The sequence below is a fragment of the Procambarus clarkii genome, chromosome 31 (genome assembly GCF_040958095.1).
Source record: "Procambarus clarkii isolate CNS0578487 chromosome 31, FALCON_Pclarkii_2.0, whole genome shotgun sequence".
In the NCBI taxonomy this organism is placed as follows: Eukaryota; Metazoa; Arthropoda; class Malacostraca; order Decapoda; family Cambaridae; genus Procambarus; species Procambarus clarkii.
The window spans coordinates 27,128,434-27,148,614 of NC_091180.1; the positions used below are offsets into that span (position 1 = coordinate 27,128,434).

Consider the following 20,181-nt stretch of genomic DNA (forward strand, 5'->3'; position numbering starts at 1 on the left):
TTCAGTTATATATATATATATATATATATATATATAGGAGCCGCCTCGTATAGGCTAATAGGCCTTCTGCAGTTACCTTCATTCTTATGTCCTTATGATCTACAAGATGCTCCCATGCCCACTACCCCCCCCCCCTCACGTCATTCACTCGCTCGTTACCTCTGGTTCGCTTGGGTAACCACCGTCCACCTGTGTCTCTTCCTCCTATTGCCCTTCATTTGGATAAACTGTCCGCTCTCAAACCCCCCCCCCCCAACCCCCCATACACTTACGGCAGAACGGGAGATTATTAGCGGCACCTGGAGATGGACAATGATGTCACCATAACCTTACACCATCTCCTCTACCCCCAAACTAAGGATTCGAACCTACGTCCGAGAGCATCCCATGACGAGCGTTTGGGATGATCTCGGACCTCGGACGTAGGTTCGAATCCTCGTCACGGCTCTTGTGGATTTGTAGCAGGTTTTAACAAAACTATCCAAATTTCACGGCTCAATCACATTCACTCCTAGAAATTCAGACGATAAAAAAAAAAGATAATCGCTTTTCTTAGAGGATAAAACTCCACGACATCAAAGATATTCTCCCTCCCCCCTCCCATCCCTAGTATTCCCCCCAGTAATTCCGCAGTAATCCCCAGCAATTCCCCATCTCCCAGAGGCTGGGGCCGCGGTGTGTGAAGGAGGCAGAGTGTGAAATGAGTGCATTTGGGTGAAGTACGGTCGCGCGAGACCAGATTGCATTGGGAAGGAAGAGATAGAAAACGGTGACACGACACGGTTATGGGAGAGAGAGAGAGAGACAGGAAGGTGATGATGGGAGGGGGAACAAGATGCAGAAGGTGAGTATAACAGCCGCCATATAGCATGGAACAGAAGACCAAAGGGGGGGCGGGGGCAACCATCAAGCAACACTGCTCTGATTGCATGCAAGATTGCATCAAGTACATAAGATTATCTATGATTGAGAGCATAGTAGAGACGCCCACCTACAGGCGAACATTTAAAAAGTCATTCAGAAGAGTTCAAAAGGAAGGGTTTCTGGAAGCTATTGAAGCTCCCCCTTCCCACCGTCGCTTATTAACTCTTTTATCAATTAGGTTCTAATCCTTTATATTCTCCCGATGCAACATTAACCTTCCATGAACCTGTTGTGGAAATGTTCTTCGTTTCCCACATGTGTACCCTTTACGAAACACATATATTATTTGGTTCAACTAATATATAGATATCATATATTTGCTATATTATAGCAAATACATGATATCTAACCAGTGTTTTTATATACTTGGTTCACAGCTGAGAGGAGAGAGCTGTCAGGAACAGATGGAGCTACATCATATAACACTGGAGGAAAGAAGGGGCAGGGGGACATGATCACGACGTATAAGATTCTAAAAAAAAAAGGTCGAAAAAGCAATCTTAAGAATGACAAAAGACAACAGAGCGAGGGGAGATAATTGGAAACTACCGAAAAAATAATGCGTCCAGGAGATGTCAGATTTTTTTTGGGTAATATTCTCAAGTTTATGTAATGCAACAAGGTGACAAGGCGGGCAATGATTCCTTAATACACAGGATGACATGTAGATATATATAAAGCCCCACTTGAAGACAGTATCACTGAATTAAACTACAGGATTAATTAATAGTGACTTAAAACCTGGCGCTTACCCCCTGCAATAATATCTATACACGAACACACACACATACACACTGGAAACTGAGTGCCCAAATGAGCCACAGAGATATTAGCAAGAACTTTTTTAGTGTCAGAGTCGTTAACAAATGGAATGCATTAGGCAGTGATGTGGTGGAGGCTGACTCCATACACAGTTTCAAGTGTAGATATGATAAGAGCCCAATAGGCTCAGGAACCTGTACACCTGTTGATTGACGGTTGAGAGGCGGGACCAAAAATGGAAAACTTATACAATATATATATGAAAGACAGGAAAAAATAGCAAAGAGACGCCAGTGAAGCAAAAAGAGGGTATAAGAGAGAATATTCATTTATAGAAGAGTTGGAGATTGCATAAAGGAGAACAGGGGGGACACAGAAATAAGAGGTAAAGGTAATGAATACAAATGAATGAACAATGTAACATAGAATCACGACAATGTGATGAATCTGTGACAAAATATGGAAGCTATGTTTTTTTCACGAGAGAGAGAGAGAGAGAGAGAGAGAGAGAGAGAGAGAGAGAGAGAGAGAGAGAGAGAGAGAGAGAGAGAGAGAGAGAGAGAGAGAGAGAGAGAGAGAGAGAGAGAGAGAGAGGGAGAGAGAGAGAGAGAGAGAGAGAGAGAGAGAGAGAGAGAGAGAGAGAGAGAGAGAGAGAGAGAGAGAGAGAGAGAGAGAGAGAGAGAGAGAGAGAGAGAGAGAGAAACTGTTATTGTCGCTGGGACAAGAGTCAGGAGAACGGAGTCCAGGCCTTGTCAAGATAAACAGGGATTGAGGTCACGCGCCACACAAGAAAGAAAACGCGCAGAAGAGTTCCAGGAGATTGTGTTTATGAGATGGGATCCTGGTTTATCCTTGACGCTGGAAGGACATCTGGCTCCTGCTCCAGCCTTGTCGCTGGCTCCTGCTCCATCTTTGTCACTGGCTCAACATCTGGCTCCTGGTCCATCTTTGATGCTAGGAGGACATCTGGCTCCTGGTCCATCTTTGACGCTGGCTCGACACCTCGCTCCTGGTCCATCCTTGACGCATTGGAGGACATCTGGCTCCTGGTTCGTCCGGAGCGCGCCGGAAAGAGTGTCCGGCTTTAGGCAAGCCTTTTCAACCGCCAGGATTGATACGACGCCAGGAGCACATATCTCCCCCGGTTACATGTCATTTGGTAGAGGCTTTACGTTTTCCTGTTAGATGTTAAGGCAGATAGAGGAGGTGTGGTGCCGGCGTGCCTGGGGGCCGACCGGACCCGGTGAGCTAGGGGCGTGGTGTGGGGGCGTCTGCTGTATCTTACTCTGGCAGGTGATAACGTGGGGGACGGTGCCCCCCCCCATGGGAGACGTGGGGGGACGCTGCCCCCCATGGGAGACGTGGGGGGACGGTGGCCCCCATCGTTAGGTCTGGATGGGGTGTTCAGTGACTGCACTTAAAGGTCGCTAGACATTTAAATCGTCTGGGGGGGGGGGGAAGAGGTGACTGGGTATCGATAGATTGTCGTCTGTGGGTGACTGGGTGTCGATAGATTGTCGTGACTGTGGGTGACTGGGTGTCACCCCCAGACGATACAGTCACCCCGTAAACATATTCGTCCCTTAAAATATGCCCGAGCTGTTGTGTCTGGCAGACTGCATGCCGCATGTGCCCAAACACTTTCTGTCTGCACTTGTAAATGAATCACCTTCCCCCGAGTTCTAATATATCAAATCCTGTCGCTATTCCTTCCTAAATTTACATTATATGTTCGATTTTGAACATTGATTTTTTTTTCTTTCACATGTCAAAAAATGTGATTTTCAATAACCTGACCCATACTGGTGGATGGTAAAAGTGGCAACTATTTCACTATGCAGACGAGGAGTCACAATAACGTGGCTCAAATATGTTGACCAGACCACACACTAGAAGGTGAAGGGACGACGACGTTTCGGTCCTTCCTGGACCATTTTCAATGGTCCCTATTTCATTACCATTAATATTTATGTAACTTCGAAGTTTAGGAACCATTGTACTAAGTAGAGTCTTGAGGAGCCGAGAGAAGTCTTGGGGCGGAAGAGTCGTAGAGTCTTAAAGTCTAAGACTCTGCGTAAAGTCCTCGGCGTCTAATCTGATTTTACGTTGTTGAGAATACGAAACCTCCTGGTAGGCTTATCGAGGCCCTGCTGGGCCAGCGACTGATTTTCTCAAGATGCAACCCACAACAGTCAACTAACTCCCGGGTATCTATTTACTCCCAAGTGAACAGGTGCATCAGGTATAAGGAAACGTGATGAGAAGTCGCTACCTCCCCCCAACTCCTTTGACGAGGACGTAAAGCATCTTAAGGGTACGAATCCAGACTCGCTTCCCTTATACCTATCTCATTCAGCGAGTATTAGAGAGAGAGAGAGAGAGAGAGAGAGAGAGAGAGAGAGAGAGAGAGAGAGAGAGAGAGAGAGAGAGAGAGAGAGAGAGAGAGAGAGAGAGAGAGTGAGAGAGATAGAGAGAGAGATAGAGAATACGTACAAATACAGTCGTTTAAATTCCACTTAAAACGCTTCAAATCGAACGCTTTTTGTATCGATACCGACCAAAATGTGAAGCATGAAGCGTGAAGCGATCTCAAGGCTTCAACCAGACCCAACACAAACCCTCAGCCGCTTCTCGCTTCATTCTGGAGGAACAAACAAATATTTACACAACAAATTCATATTTACACAACGAACACATGATCGAAAATTTAAGCCAAATGACTGCATGAAATTTCATGGTCAGAAGCGGCTCTAACTTCACCCTGGACCTGACTTGAATGGAACTCAACATTAAATAAAGAACATCTTTATTAAAACCACTTTTACAATAAAGCAATTTTATGCTAGGCTTTACAGTGAGTCGAGGCAAGATAAGAGCTCTTGCAGACTAAAGTCTTAGTTCAGAGAGAGAGAGAGAGAGAGAGAGAGAGAGAGAGAGAGAGAGAGAGAGAGAGAGAGAGAGAGAGAGAGAGAGAGAGAGAGAGAGAGAGAAAAGAATACCAGTTGGTATCACTAATCATTAAACACTGATTTCCTGTATCAAGTACTAACGGCCCCTACTTAAACACACGGGAAATGGCACCAGTGCCACGTGGCTCTCACTCACACAATCAACAGCAGAACGTCGGGTTAAAGTGCTGGTGGGGGGGGGGGATGGACGGGGAACTTACCGGAAGTAGGTGAAGATGAAGATGGTGATGGTGAGAGTGAGGAGGGAGAGGAAGTCCCCGATGAAGGTGATGTAGCGCACAGCCTCTCTCACCCCTGATGACCCGTCCTGTAGAGAAACAAACACACATATGAGAGAGAGAGAGAGAGAGAGAGAGAGAGAGAGAGAGAGAGAGAGAGAGAGAGAGAGAGAGAGAGAGAGAGAGAGAGAGAGAGAGAGAGAGAGAGAGAGAGAGAGAGAGAGAGAGAGAGAGAGAGAGAGAGAGAGAGAGAGAGAGAGAGAGAGAGAGAGAGAGAGAGAGAGAGAGAGAGAGAGAGAGAGAGAGAGAAAGTCACATAAACCAACAATACAATGGCAAACTCTAATAAAAATCATTTAATAATCCCCCTCCAAAAAAATTACCACTCCACAAAACAACAAAAACAGTCGTTACTAAACTACCAACTAAACCCTGAAAACAATTTCACGATTACACTTTCCTTTTTCTTGGCAGAATAAACTGCTCCTAGCTGAGAGTTTACAGTGACCTCAATTTTCCTGTCAAATCACTACCTTCCTTCCTCACGACCTGAGCTCTCAGGAGGAACCTCACTAACTGACCTCATCAAACGTTTCCTCAAGACCAAGACCCTTCCACTCAGCGCGTAGGAGCAACCTCATTAACTCCCTAAACGTTGACTCATAAAGAACAATGTTCTGACGAGCAGAAAGCCGCGAAAGATCTTAGTATTCCCCCCCCCCCTTCCGTTGTTTATTTTCAAAAAGTGCATTCAAGACGTGCTTGAGGTGAGGCTGGCATCAAAGCACACGAGTAGTTATATTCTACTAATTGGGCAAAATCCTCCTTCCTTGAAGACGGTTCGTCAGCCCCTCAGGTCCTAATTGACAACAGGAATGAATATATTTCTCTTTGTTGAAATACCGATTTCAACGTTTCAAATACCGGCTTCTTATTTCGACACATTTTTTGTCTTAATATACATAGTTGTTTTGCTTTCTTCTTAAAGTCAAAACACATTCAAATAGGTGCTTATATTAAAAAGTTAAAAGCTTGGTATAAATTTACAAATACTTTCTGGCAATAAGAACATAAAAAAAAAACATAAGGACAAATGAAACAGCTGTTTGACTAGCTGTGAAATAGAAAAAAATAAATAGAAATTGAAACTAGAAAGTGTTCTTTGAAAAGAACTCGCTTAAAAATGGAGTTAAACAAGGTGGTGTTTTTTAATAAGTCATTCATTATATGCTGTCTATCTTGATCCATTGATGATAGAGTTAAAATGCAGTAGAGCTGGCTGCCACATAGGCAGGACTCAGGTTAATATATGTTGCTATGTTGATGCTCCAGTTCTTTGGGGCCCCAATCAATGATGCTATGGAAATATGTTAACCAACCAAAGATACTATAGAAATATGTTAACCAACTAAAGATACTATGGAAGTATGTTAACCAACCAAAGATATTATGGAAATATGTTTTTTAAGATAAAGTGCTGAAAACAACCTCGCGTTCAGCCCTAATAAATGTGCTGTAGTTTGCCCTAAACTTACTAGATATGTTGTATACAGATCTTAAATTAAAATTGCTAGATAGCGCACTCAGTGCCAAAGAAGAGGAGTCCTAGAAGCCTCTGGGGGCATATTGATCTATCAAAGGGATCAATAATTGATCCCTGGTTGCTGGTCAATTTTCCTGATGCTATTTTGATAATTGAAAGCCTGACCAAATGTCATTTTTGTCTTAGATAATAAAATTATGTTATCAAGTCATAATAGGCTTAGCTATATTATTAAGTATATAATTTACAAAGACGGCTCATCTCTAGTCTTGACCAAGTCTGGTGGGAAAGGTCTGAACATCAGAGCCTGAAACATCGTCGTGACGTTGGTGGTCTTACTGTTATGTTCAAGGTCTACATCATCAAAGTTCCGCACCTGGCCCAACTCCGTGGACTACCAGTAGTTGCCACCCGTAGCACTAGGCTCTAAACCTTCAACAGTCTCATCCTGGAAGTGCCTTTCTCGAGAACATCACTCCATCAGCGATCATTCACTCCGAGGCTGACTTGGATCTGGATCTTGTTCGCTCAACAGGCTGATACACGGGAGATCAGGTCAACTGATCACATGAAGGCTCTGGCACACAGTTAGCTACAGGTTCATCCTGTTCCTTATATGATTTGTTTCCTAATGTTGTTAATGAATAAAGGCTATTCCTACTGATGCATATAATAGGTTCATGAAATAAATGGGCCTCTAGGAGTAGGTTTCAACTTAGCTGAGACAGAATTAGAGCTCTTGCTTGCTGTTTCACCAGGTTCCTTATATGACAGCTCTCTATGTGATAGTTTCAAAGTACATTCTCATGAAATAAATGAGTTTCTAGGAGCAGGCTTCAGATGAGCTGAGGTAGGATAACAGCTTTTGCTTGCAGTTTCACTAGGTATGGCATTCGACAGCCCTTATGAACTCTAGTCATAGTTAAAATAAAAGGACAGGATGAGAGGCTGAGGATGCCCACCGTGTGCACCGTTGCAGATTGCATTTGCAACCCAGTAAGGATTAATCTACAAGAGGTTAAGAGTCACAACCTTTGAACTATTTCTAAAACTAGCCTCAAGATCTTTCAGGTTGATGTTGTTGGCTCAAAGGATCATCCAGAACCAAATATTAATCAATAATCTTCCCATTTAGAGATAATAAACTACAAGAACCGGATTTAATTTCTCATTTTGAATCTCACAGTAAAAATGAAGGGTTTGAAACCTCTTGAAGAGCAAGCAAGCAAGCAGAGGTTCTCGAGGTTCCATTAATTATCGTACCATCAGCTGCATCAGCGTTATAGAGTCCGGCGGCGGGAAGAGTTTCTTTTGCGATTCTGAATTTAACCGTTTGGAATAGGTTAAAAAAAAAACAAGCTTTCTCGATCGTTTAATAAACCAGAGGTAAATGTTACCATTGTATTTCTCTGATAACCCGTCAGTCGATATGACTATCTATCTATCTAGGTCAGTATATCTATCTGTTTAACTCTCTATCTTAGTTATTTCTTGGAAAAAACCGGATGGAAGGCAAAATAAGCCCCCCATTTTCTATGTATTTATTTTCCAAAGACATCACGGAAAATACTACAAACACCATCAGTTCTGCGTAATATGTGACTCTTCCGGAGTTGTGGCATCTAAGGCGTTCACAAGACGCTCAAATGAGATTCTGTGTCTCTTGAAATGAGCAAAGAATTCGATTCGTCTCTTAGTGCGCAGCATCAAAGGGGGCAGAGCATCTTTACCCAGCAAAAGATAAGATTAGATTAGTTTTATCTCCCGGGATCCTTGGCTTCCCTTCTTGTGAGTCCTCCTCTCTCACTACCTGTATCACTACTAATACTTTTCACTTTCTTTATCTTAATCCTCTCTCTCTCTCTCTCTCTCTCTCTCTCTCTCTCTCTCTCTCTCTCTCTCTCTCTCTCTCTCTCTCTCTCTCTCTCTCTCTCTCTCTCTCTTCACATTCTATCCCATATATTTTTATCTCCTCCTCGTCTTATCTCATTCCCTCTTAATTCCCCAATTCTTCAATTCCAACTCTTCAACAGTTTTATTCCTCTCATCTCTGCTCTTTCCTTCTCTCCATCTTTATCTATCTCCTCCACTTCATCCTCCTCATGTCCTCAACTTCCTCATTATATCATCCACTCATTCTCTTCCTCATCCTCCTCCTCCTCCGTCGTCTCACCTGGCCGCCTCTCATATTTCCCGCCCTCATTTCTTTCTTACTCGGGAGGATTTTATTTCACACTCATAACATGAGTAGTGTAGTTGGGTAATGATGAGGGGGGAGATGAGTAGCACAGGTGGGAAGTGAGAGAGAGAGAGAGAGAGAGAGAGAGAGAGAGAGAGAGAGAGAGAGAGAGAGAGAGAGAGAGAGAGAGAGAGAGAGAGAGAGAGAGAGAGAGAGAGAGAGAGAGGGAGGAGAGAGAGAGAGAGAGAGAGAGAGAGAGAGAGAGAGAGAGAGAGAGAGAGAGAGAGAGAGAGAGAGAGAGAGAGAGAGAGAGAGAGAGAGAGAGAGAGAGAGACTACCTATCTTTCTCCCTTACTCATCGCACAATACCCACAAAACAAATTAAATTCTGTTCACCGGCTATTGCGCTCAATCTGCGAAATGAATCATTATTGTTTCACTAATATATAAAAGATTATAAAATAATTAAAAAAAAAAAAAAGATCCAAGCCATATTAATTAAATGCATTTTTGCCACACTGTATCGAGAAAATACAATATTTCATCACATTTTTCATACTGTATTTTTATTCCTATGTTAGATCATAGTTTTTCACGCTATTTTATCAAATTTTTTTGTCCCATTTCTTTATGCCCCAAACGTTTTTTATTTATATATATTTTGGGTTAATTTTTCAGTCATTGTCTCATTCAATTTATGACTTTTTGTCATCTTTTGCGCCGCTCGTTTCTTTAATTTTAATTATTTTTATTTTAAATTTATATTTCAATCTCCGCAGGATTCCTCCCTCCTCCCCCCTCACACTAAGAAGACATGCTACTAATTGCCTACCGGAACTAACAATCAGGATCTATGAGGAAGAGGTTGAAGGCGTGTAATCTGTCAAATTTCGAAGGAAAGAGATATGATCCAGACATACAAAATTGTGACAGTTGGCCAAGGGGGAAGAGGGGGATTTTTGAGACCTGCCACTTCAAGAACAACCTCCCATATTTCAAGCTAAGGAAACCAAGGTGTCGATAAAATATATCAAAGTTTTCTTTTGCAAATAGAGTGATTATAATTATATATATATATATATATATATATATATATATATATATATATATATATATATATATATGTATATATATATATATATATATATATATATATATATATATATATATATATATATATATATATATATATATATTGCAGATGGTGCTCAAACTATAGCTTGTGTTAGTCTGTTTAATTATTTTATAAATATAAATTCCTGCGATACGCACCTGTTCGGCTTCCATTAAATAAAGCTTACGGGTACATCTCTTTTTATTATTTTTAATTCGATAACATTTAGACTTAATTGAAATAAATGATTTCACAAGGAAAAAAATGATTACCAATAGCCTGATAATGATCATTATAATTGTACACCATTTAAACAGGTCTTCTTGCTCTTGTTTCAAAATATAGAACAAAAGCTATTATGATACTGAATCAATTCAAAAAAGATAACGAACGCCATTAATTGCTACAAGTCCAATAGATTCACGACAAAATATGCGGACAAAGGCGTCCCATCGTTGGAAACTGGAAGCCTATTGGTTGGATCAAAGGCGTCCCATCGTTGGAAACTGGAAGCCTATTGGTTGGATCAAAGGCGTCCCATCGTTGGAAACTGGAAGCCTATTGGTTGGATCAAAGGCGTCCCATCGTTGGAAACTGGAAGCCTATTGGTTGGATCAAAGGCGTCCCATCGTTGGAAACTGGAAGCCTATTGGTTGGATCAAAGCCGTCCCATCGTTGGAAACTGGAAGCCTATTGGTTGGATCAAAGGCGTCCCATCGTTGGAAACTGGAAGCCTATTGGTTGGATCAAAGGCGTCCCATCGTTGGAAACTGGAAGCTTATTGGTTGGATCAAAGGCGTCCCATCGTTGGAAACTGGAAGCCTATTGGTTGGATCAAAGCCGCCACCCGGCTAACTAATAACTGTTCTTCCCCCGCATGATGTCACCCACGACAGTTAACTCCCGGATACTTATTTACTGCGAGGTGAACAGAGGCATCGGGTGTGCTCTCCCTAAGACGTCTCTCGCCATGGCCGGCAAGCATACCCAGGTCTAATTTGGCTGTGAGACTCCTGTGCTGTCCACTGAAGGAGTTGTTGCACTTTGAGGTTACTTCAAGGACACGTCTTAATGTCACCCTTAAGAAGCAACCTTAACTACTGTAGATACGGGGCAACCTTAACTGCTGTAAATATGGAGATCTGATATGTCACCTGATTTCAAAGGATATGTAAGACTAAAACGGGATTCCAGACAGGAAAGCACCATAGCTTTCAAGAGTGCCACTATGGGGCCAGGTATCATGTTTCAAAGTTTTGTAGAACCATTCAATTATTTCTCCATAAAGGCTAGGTCGTGTTATTATTAGTATTATCTCCCGGATCCCTTACCTGTTTCTTCCAACTGTGATAAGATCAGATTGCGTCTTGTATCTAGCCTTTAGGTTCTTCACTCTTTCCTGAGTGAAGAACTTAAATACTACTGAGTAGTTAGTATTTTGTTACCCACTAGAAAATTTTGCTGCTATGTTTATAGTTTTTAATATCTGTTACTGAATCAATTATAAATAGGAAGTTGTGGTTCGAATTCTTGTCAGTATCAGACGTGAGTGTAGCTTCATCTCTACCATTCTTAAGACTTGTTTTATCTGATTTCTTGCCAGCCGCTGAAAAAGTCCTGAATGTTTGATGTTAATCTCGCCATTCGTACGGCTACCTCTCGAGTGGAAGAGGCTCCACGTCTGCATCTTTCAAGTTCCTGCGAGATCTCACTCGTTTCCAGACCTGTGATACATTGCATTATTGAAGGCAGGCACTATAGTGCTTTGGAGTTTCTTTGTGAATTTGGAGTTTTAGAACCAAGTGTCAGGTATCACCATGCATTTACATGTCCATTTACGAAACATGAACATCATGCCTCAGTCACAGTGACTTATTGATTGTACTTAATAGTTTATGAGCTGGAAAACGCTGTAAGGTTTTCTTTAACAATCATAACCTTCCTTATCTTGAGGTTATCTTGAGATGATTTCGGGGCTTAACGTTCCCGCGGCCCGGTCCTCGACCAGGCCTCCTTTCTGTTACACCCACACCCCCAGGAAGCAGCCCGTAGCAGCTGTCTAACTCCCAGGTACCTATTTACTGTTAGGTAATCAGGGTGACAGAAACATTTTGCCCATTTGTCTCCGCTTCCACCGGGGATCGAACCCGGAACCTCAGGACTACCAATCCGAAGCGCTGTCCACCCAGCTGTCAAACAGGCTGAGTAATGTTTTGACGAATTATGGTATTGTTACACTGCTCAGAGGGTTGGAAAGGCGGGGCTATGGAGCTGATGTTCGACCTTATAAAGCAAATATGAGGCGAATACTCACACACACGCGGATCTGGACATACTCCAGAAGTCAACTCATCCTCCTGAAATGAGGAGGTAAACCCAGTAAATGGGTCTGTAAACCCATTGTAACCAATGGGTTACAACCCATTGTAACTATTTGGGCAAAACTACAAAGATGTAGTGATGGACTGCCAGTATAAACCAATTTTTTAGTACTATTAATTGTATATTATTCGGACAAAAACTCCCAACCACTTGGGCTGGACGGTAGAGCGACCGTCTCGCTTCATGCAGGTCGGTCCCAATCAATCCCCGACCGTCCAAGTGGTTAGGCACCATTCCTTTCCCCCGTCCCATCCCAAATCCTTTTCCTGACCCCTTCCAAGTGCTATATTGTCGTAATGACTTGGTGCTTTCCTGATAATTTCCTCCTCGGACAAAAAATACAGCTAAAACTAAACTTAAATATTCCCAAAGTGGGAATTTCAAAATCAAATGAGTCACAGCGACGTTACACAGACATTTTTTTTACATTAATCTAAGAACGTTCGGAAGGTGTTTTTTTTTCTTCTACCACAGACGTGGCCAGACATTTACAATGCTAACCAGCATATATACATTTTCTTCTGTCCTCCATGGACAGGGTTAGAGATGTGTTAAACATATAGTTCAGGGGTTTATTGAACAATCAACCACAGAAGGTGATTGGGTGCTTTTAAAATGCTAAGCTAACCTACATACGGGAAGATGGTGTTAGGAGCCTAATTCGAATCCCGGCCAGCACATCGAGGTGAGTACATCTAGGTGAGTATATCTAGGTGAGCACACGAACACAGACCTACAAGGGTGTCACTGGGGCCTCGCGGCTGAGTGGACAGCGCTCGCGGGATCGCAGTCCTGATGGCCGGGGTTCGATTCCCGGCGGAAACCAACGGCCAGAGTTTCTTTCACCCTGATGCTTCTGTTCACCAAGCAGTAAATAGGTACCTGGGAGTTAGACAGCTGCTACGAGCTGCTTCCTGGGGATGTGTGTGTGTGTTTTAGAGAGAAATATATGTAGTAGACACAACACAGGAAAAATAGATTGGTAGGAAAGGCGGGGTCCAAGAGCTAAATAGCTCGATTCTGCACACACACAAATAGTAAATACGACTTAACCAGAATTAAAATGGGCTTTCAGGATGCTTTTCGTTTCTATTAAACACCTCATAATCCTGTCTTGCACGAACACCATTATGTATTGACAAAGGCCTCGCTGCTCTCCGCATCTCGTCGCATCCAGATTCCACAAATCCAGAGACCCCCCACACACAGCAGCGTGAAATAATCCTCTTGTGTAAATCCTATATAATCCCACGGCCGTTCCAGCGGCGCGGGGCCATTAGGGCCACTCGCGTTATGTCCTTTGACGATGTCCATATGTTTGGTCATCCATTACCACCACCTGTACTGTTCTCTGTTCAGGACACGTTTGTGTCCTGTCCTGAACAGAGACATACGTGTATGTTCAGTGTGTGTGTGTGTGTGTGTGTGTGTGTGTGTGTGTGTGTGTGTGTGTGTGTGTGAGTGTGTGTGTGTGTGTGTGTAGTTAGTTACATAATGATTTAAGTTTTGTAATTGGATTAGGGGGGACGCCAGGACTAGCCTGTGGCTCTCCTCAAGGAAGGGGGGGGGGGACAGTAAAGTGGACTCCTGCAGTGTTCTACCAGTAAGTGGACTAACCAACAATAAAGCCACTTATCCCAATTAGTCCACTACACCCTCAGCTGCGCATCCGAGTCGTGTTTAGTCCCCCAGCTGCGCATCAGGTGCGTTTGAGAGGTCGAACGAGCATTCTAACATACAAAACAAATCTGGGATTTTAGCATATTTGGTTTAATTTAGGTATTAAGAGTCCCATAAGACGACTCTTGAGACGTCTTATATAACAGCTTGAGACGACTCTCAAGGTGTTATCTTGGGATCAAAGCTGCTTGGGGAAGCCATAATGAAGAACTCCCAATCTTTGTTAATCAGAAAAGCTGCCCCGTCAAATGTATGTAACTAGATTATATTAGATTTAAGAGATTTCTAGTAATTTGTAATGGCACTTTGACGAACTAAAGCTCCATCAGTTCGTGTCGCCTGGAATGACCTATGGTGACCTGGACTGATCTATGGTGACCTGGAATGACCTATGGTGACCTGGAATGACCTATGATAACCTGGAATGACCTATGATAACCTGGAATGATCTATGATAACCTGGAATGACCTATGATAACCTGGAATGATCTATGATAACCTGGAATGACCTATGATAACCTGGAATGACCTATGGTGACCTGGAATGACCTATGGTGACGCAGACTGACCTTACGTGACCTGGACTGACCTATGGTGACGCAGACTGACCTTACGTGACCTGGACTGACCTATGGTGACACAGACTGACCTTACGTGACCTGGACTGACCTGGTGGTCAATGACGCTCAGACACTGGGAGTAGTTGGTCCAGCCGTTCCATAGCCAGGTCCCCGTCCCGTCACACTCACGGTACGCGAAAGCTGCAGGTACACGGTACACGGGTTAGGGTACAACGGTGACAATTCAGTTTGTTTTGGTACACGAGTTATGCTGGAGAATATGGAGCTCGGCTTAGGGCGGGGGGGGGGGGGGATAGGGTAAGGATACAGTCCCCTATGGTACATTAGATATGGTACATTAGATATGGTACATTAGATATGGTACATTATATATGGTTCGTTAGATATGGTACGTTAGATATGGTACATTATATATGGTACATTAGATATGGTACATTATATATGGTATGATAGATATGGTACATTAGATATGGTACATTAGATATGGTACATAAGATATGGTACATAAGATATGGTACATAAGATATGGTACATTAGATATGGTACGTTAGATATGGTACATTATATATGGTACGTTAGATATGGTACATTAGATATGGTACATTAGATATGGTACATTAGATATGGTACATTAGATATGGTACGTTAGATATGGTACATTAGATATGGTACATTAGATATGGTACATTATATATGGTACATTAGATATGGTACGTTAGATATGGTACGTTAGATATAGTACATTAAATATGGTACATTAGATATGGTACACTAGATATGGTTACAGTAGTTTCAATATACTGTATCTGGTGCTAGAAAACACCAGGGGGGCCAGATTCACGAAAGCACTTACGCAAGCACTTACGAACCTGAACATCTTTCCTCAATCTTTGACGGCTTTGGTTACATTTATTAATCAGTTTACAAGGATGAAAACTTCCCAACTCACCTGTTAACTGTTTGATAATTGGAAACAAAGCCGCCAAAGATTGAGAAAAGATGTACACGTTCGTAAGTGCTTGCGTAAGTGCTTTCGTGAATCTGGCCCTGTAAATTTGAGACCTCGTCAATGCCCCCACTGAGAATCAATCTCTAAATCCAAATAAATGAACATTTTGCATGTGATAATTTATCATTGTTTTAAGGAACAATGTTACCAGAATGATAGACTAATTTAGAATTCATAATAAAAGACTTCTCGGCCAATCACCACCTTGCCTGAACGCCACGACAGAAAATGGGAATTAGCAATCAGCGATAATGGAGACATTTCAAGAAGGAAAACGGAATTCTCAAGACTTGGCAGCTAAGTAATTGACATTTTAATTTGGTTTCCCCTTATGGGACTAAAGTTCAGACGTGAAACTAGATTGCTGTGTGGGTTCTGAGGTCAGCCTTTCTTTCTTGGCATATTATGTGACTCGTAACGCTGCTTAATAAGTCATTTGACGAAAATGAAACAATCATTCACTTTCACATTCGTATAACTTTCATGTATTTTTATATTTACACCAATGTATATATATACATCAGGTTGTATATCCCGCTTCTCTCTCTCTCTCTGTATATATATATATATATATATATATATATATATATATATATATATATATATATATAAATATATATATATATATATATATATATATATATATAAATATATATATATATATATATATATATATATATATATATATATAAATAAAGTAAATATATATGTGTACATACAAAAGAATGGGGGTGGTAGGAGAAGATAATATTAGTGTTCAGTGAGAAACCACAAGGTCTCCTCTGAATACTTTTTATTTTCTTCTCCGAGGCTATGGGTCCCCACATTGGCACCAGAGGTGGTACCCTCACAAACTTTATATATATATATATATATATATATATATATATTAATCACGTGTTTATTTTCGTGATATACACACATATTATATATATATATATATATATATATATATATATATATATATATATATATATATATATATATACATATATATATATATATATATATATATATATATATATATATATATATATATATATATATACACACACACACATATCTTTTGTGACTCAAATAATCTTTTGTGACTCAGTACACTAATCACAGCCTTACAACACCATAGGCCTTACCAGCAACACCAGCCTATAAAGTATTGCGCTAAAATGTTATGTTAGTCTAAAAGTTAATAATTGACACAGACGTGAGTTTTAGGAATCATGATATTCCAATAATTTATCTTTAAAAAAAAAACTGTCAATCAAGTGTCTCATTACCGACACATACTAAAAGTTACATATAATTATTTAATACGTGAGTTTTCCCAATTACAAAGAGTTTATTTCCATCATATTTGCAAATACAATAATTACTTAATACTCTCTAATTATTAACTGTTTACCTGTATATTTATATATTGTTTAATAACAATTTAATTGTGATAGCAAGAAATAATTGAGGGATATGACATGATAATATAATATTTACTTAATGAAATAATCTTTAATAGTTTGAATTGTAGCGGACTATTATCTGTGGGCGTTGGGTAATTGTTGTATGAATGGTTCGCACCAAACGCTCATATGCACGCATACACACACACACACACACACACACACAAAGGTGGTGGAGGCCAAGACCGTCAGTAGTTTCAAAGCGTTATATGACAAAGAGTGCTGGGAAGACGGGACACCACGAGCGTGGCTCTCATCCTGTAACTACACTTAGGTAATTACACACACACACACACACACACACACACACACACACACACACACACACACACACACAAGTGGTAAGAGCAAACAAAATCCATCAACAGAGTAAATAAGGAACATAAGTGCTATGATCACAACATACAAGGTACAAAAAGGTATAAGTTAACATAATTATGAAGAGAAAACTTTAACCTGGAATGACTCTGTAGCACTTGACAGGGAGATGAAATCAAGGAGCTGGGGTGCCAGGCCAGAGGGAAGGAAGGAAGAAACACTTGCCTCACCCACAAATCAATTTCATCACTGTACCGAAAACTCCAAATGAAGAAAAGCTTCTCCCCTGCCGAGGGAGAACAAAACGAGGGGAGGTGAAGAGGGGAACTGTGAACCCCAGATGAGATGATTCGTAGTGGGACATAGGAGGGGGTATACATAATTTGAGTGTGGGGCTCAAGAGCTAGAGGCCGCTCAAGACAACTAGGCAAGCAGAACTAGGTAAGCACCGCTCGGGTACTACCAGCAGGGGGTTGGGAACATGGTGGAGAGGGAGACTTAATTCGATATTGGAAAGCTATATAGCTTTAATGAGACGAAATAAACCACTCCCACAGTCCAACATCTGACTGGTACTATCACAGGATCGATGCCACCATATATATATATATATATATATATATATATATATATATATATATATATATATATATATATATAACTGAAAACTCACACCCCAGAAGTAACTCGAACCCATACTGCCAGAAGCAACGCAACTGGTATGTACAGGATGCCTTAATCCGCTTGACCATCACGACCGGACATAAGGAAGTGATAGCCGAAGCTATTTGAACCACTTCCCCGCCGGCACTCGGATGGTAATCTTGGGCATAGCATTTTATCAAATCACCTCATTCTTTGGGGCACACGTGAGGAACACAAATGCGAACACGCCTGAATGGTCCCCAGGACTATATGCAACTGAAAACTCACACCCCAGAAGTGACTCGAACCCATACTGCCAGGAGCACTGCTGGCGTACAGGACACCTTAACCACCTTAGTCTTCTAGTGTCGTGAGGTGCATTTCTCGCAGCCTTTCTTCGTAACTCATGCCTCTTGGTTCTGGGACTAGCCAAGTGGCATATCTCTGAACTCTTTCAAGCTTCGCCTTGTGCTTGACCAGGTACGAGCTCCATGCTGGAGCCGCATACTCCACGATTGGTCTTACATATGTGGTATACAAGGTTCTGAATGATTCCTTACACAGATTCCTGAAGGCAATTCTGATGTTATCGAGCCTCGCATACGCCGCTGATGTTATTCTTTTGATGTGGATTTCAGGAGACGGGGTTGGTGTGATAACAACTCTTAGATCCTTCTCTCTGTCTGTTTCATGAAGGACTTCATCTCCCATTCTATATCCTGTGTCTGGCCTCCTGTTTCCACTGCCTAATTTCATTTCCTTACATTTACTCGGGGTTGAACTTTAGTAGCCATTTGTTGGACCATTCATGCAGTCTGTCTAGGTCATCTTGTAGTCTCATACTGTCCATACCTCCGTCTTAATCCTCCTCATAATTTTTGCATCATCAGCAAACAATGCTGATGATGCAAAAATTACTGTGTGTGTGTTTGTGTGTGTGTGTGTGTGTGTGTGTGTGTGTGTGTGTGTGTGTGTGTGTGTGTGTGTGTGTGTGTGTGTGTGTGTGTGTGTGTGTGTGTGTGTATGCGCGTGCGCGCGTGAGAGCGCTCAAGTTAAGGACGGGGATAATGGCAGAGTTAATGACAAACGTAAATACAGAAGGTCAGAAATAAGGACAGAGCTAAGGACACAACTAAGGACAGAATTAAGGACAGAGCGAGGTATTGGTATTTTATGGACAGATTCCGCAGTCTCCCTTAACAAAGAGACGCCGCAACCCATTTTCTTCAATTAAACGCATGCATGTCAGCTGACGTAATTAATCCTTTGAATAAACAGCAGTAATTGTTCTTCTTTTTGTATAAAGTTCACGAAATGTATTTCATTATTTAAAAAGCCCCAGCGAGATTGCTTTAGTGAGCTACAACATTCGCTTGTACGCCCTTCTCCAAGCTCTCCTTAAGTGCCGTACCTTCGTGCAATACTGATATGCAATACCCCATACAATATTGAAAGCAATACCCCATACAATATTGAAATGCAATCTCACTGTACAATATTCTAGGATACAATATTAGCGTGCAATCCTCAAATGCAATATTCACATGAAGTATTCAAATGTAATATTGAGATTAAGCTTCCTGGGGCATTATAAGTTCGTCTGGTGGGGCTGTTCAGAGGAGCGAGAGGGCGTCTCCAGTGTCCTCAGAGCTGCGGGTTTTTGAGGCCGTGAACGCCGTCAATTTCATTAATGTTCCCACCGGGATATTCCGGCCCATTTTCCCCGTTAGAAAAGTCCCCCCCTCCACTAGGCGCGCCATTTCGCGCCTTCATCAGTAAAGTCGACAACACTCCTGTCGCCTCGGCCTTGCATGAACGTCGCGCAGTCTGTGAATTTCAGGATTGCGCAGAATGTTCCTGTGTGTGTGTGTGTGTGTGTGTGTGTGTGTGTGTGTGTGTGTGTGTGTGTGTGTGTGTGTGTGTGTGTGTGTACTCACCTAATTGTACTCACCTAATTGTGCTTGCGGGGGTTGAGCTCTGGCTCTTTGGTCCCGCCTCTCAACCGTCAATCAACTGGTGTACAGATTCCTGAGCCTATTGGGCTCTATCATATCTACATTTGAAACTGTGAATGGAGTCAGCCTCCACCACATCACTTCCTAATGCATTCCATTTGCTAACTACTCTGACACTGAAAAAGTTCTTTCTAACGTCTCTGTGGCTCATTTGGGTACTTTGTGTGTGTGTGTGTGTGTGTGTGTGTGTGTGTGTGTGTGTGTGTGTGTGTGTGTGTGTGTGTGTGTGTGTGTGTGTGTGTGTGTGTGTGTGTGTGTGTGTTCTGTTGTTCGCGCGCTCTTTTGCTCGTCTTATGCTTCAACGCAAACGTCTCGGTGACTAACGGATCTGCTTAAAATTTGCATTTAGTGGCACATACACACACTGCCCCAGCGTCCTGCAGTTTTC

At 41.9% G+C, this 20,181-nt stretch overlaps 1 protein-coding gene across 2 annotated transcripts in view; it reads right to left on the reverse strand.

The window, feature by feature from the left end:
* Positions 1-20,181, reverse strand: part of LOC123758913 (corticotropin-releasing factor receptor 2) — a 174,038-nt gene that overhangs the window by 16,082 nt on the left and 137,775 nt on the right. For both annotated transcript variants that reach the window (XM_069334600.1, XM_069334599.1), the window contains exons 4-5: positions 14,441-14,532; positions 4,856-4,962 (exon numbers count right to left, since the gene is read on the reverse strand). In XM_069334600.1, the coding sequence (XP_069190701.1) occupies positions 4,856-4,962; positions 14,441-14,532 (199 nt within the window). The remainder of the gene's footprint in view (positions 1-4,855; positions 4,963-14,440; positions 14,533-20,181) is intronic.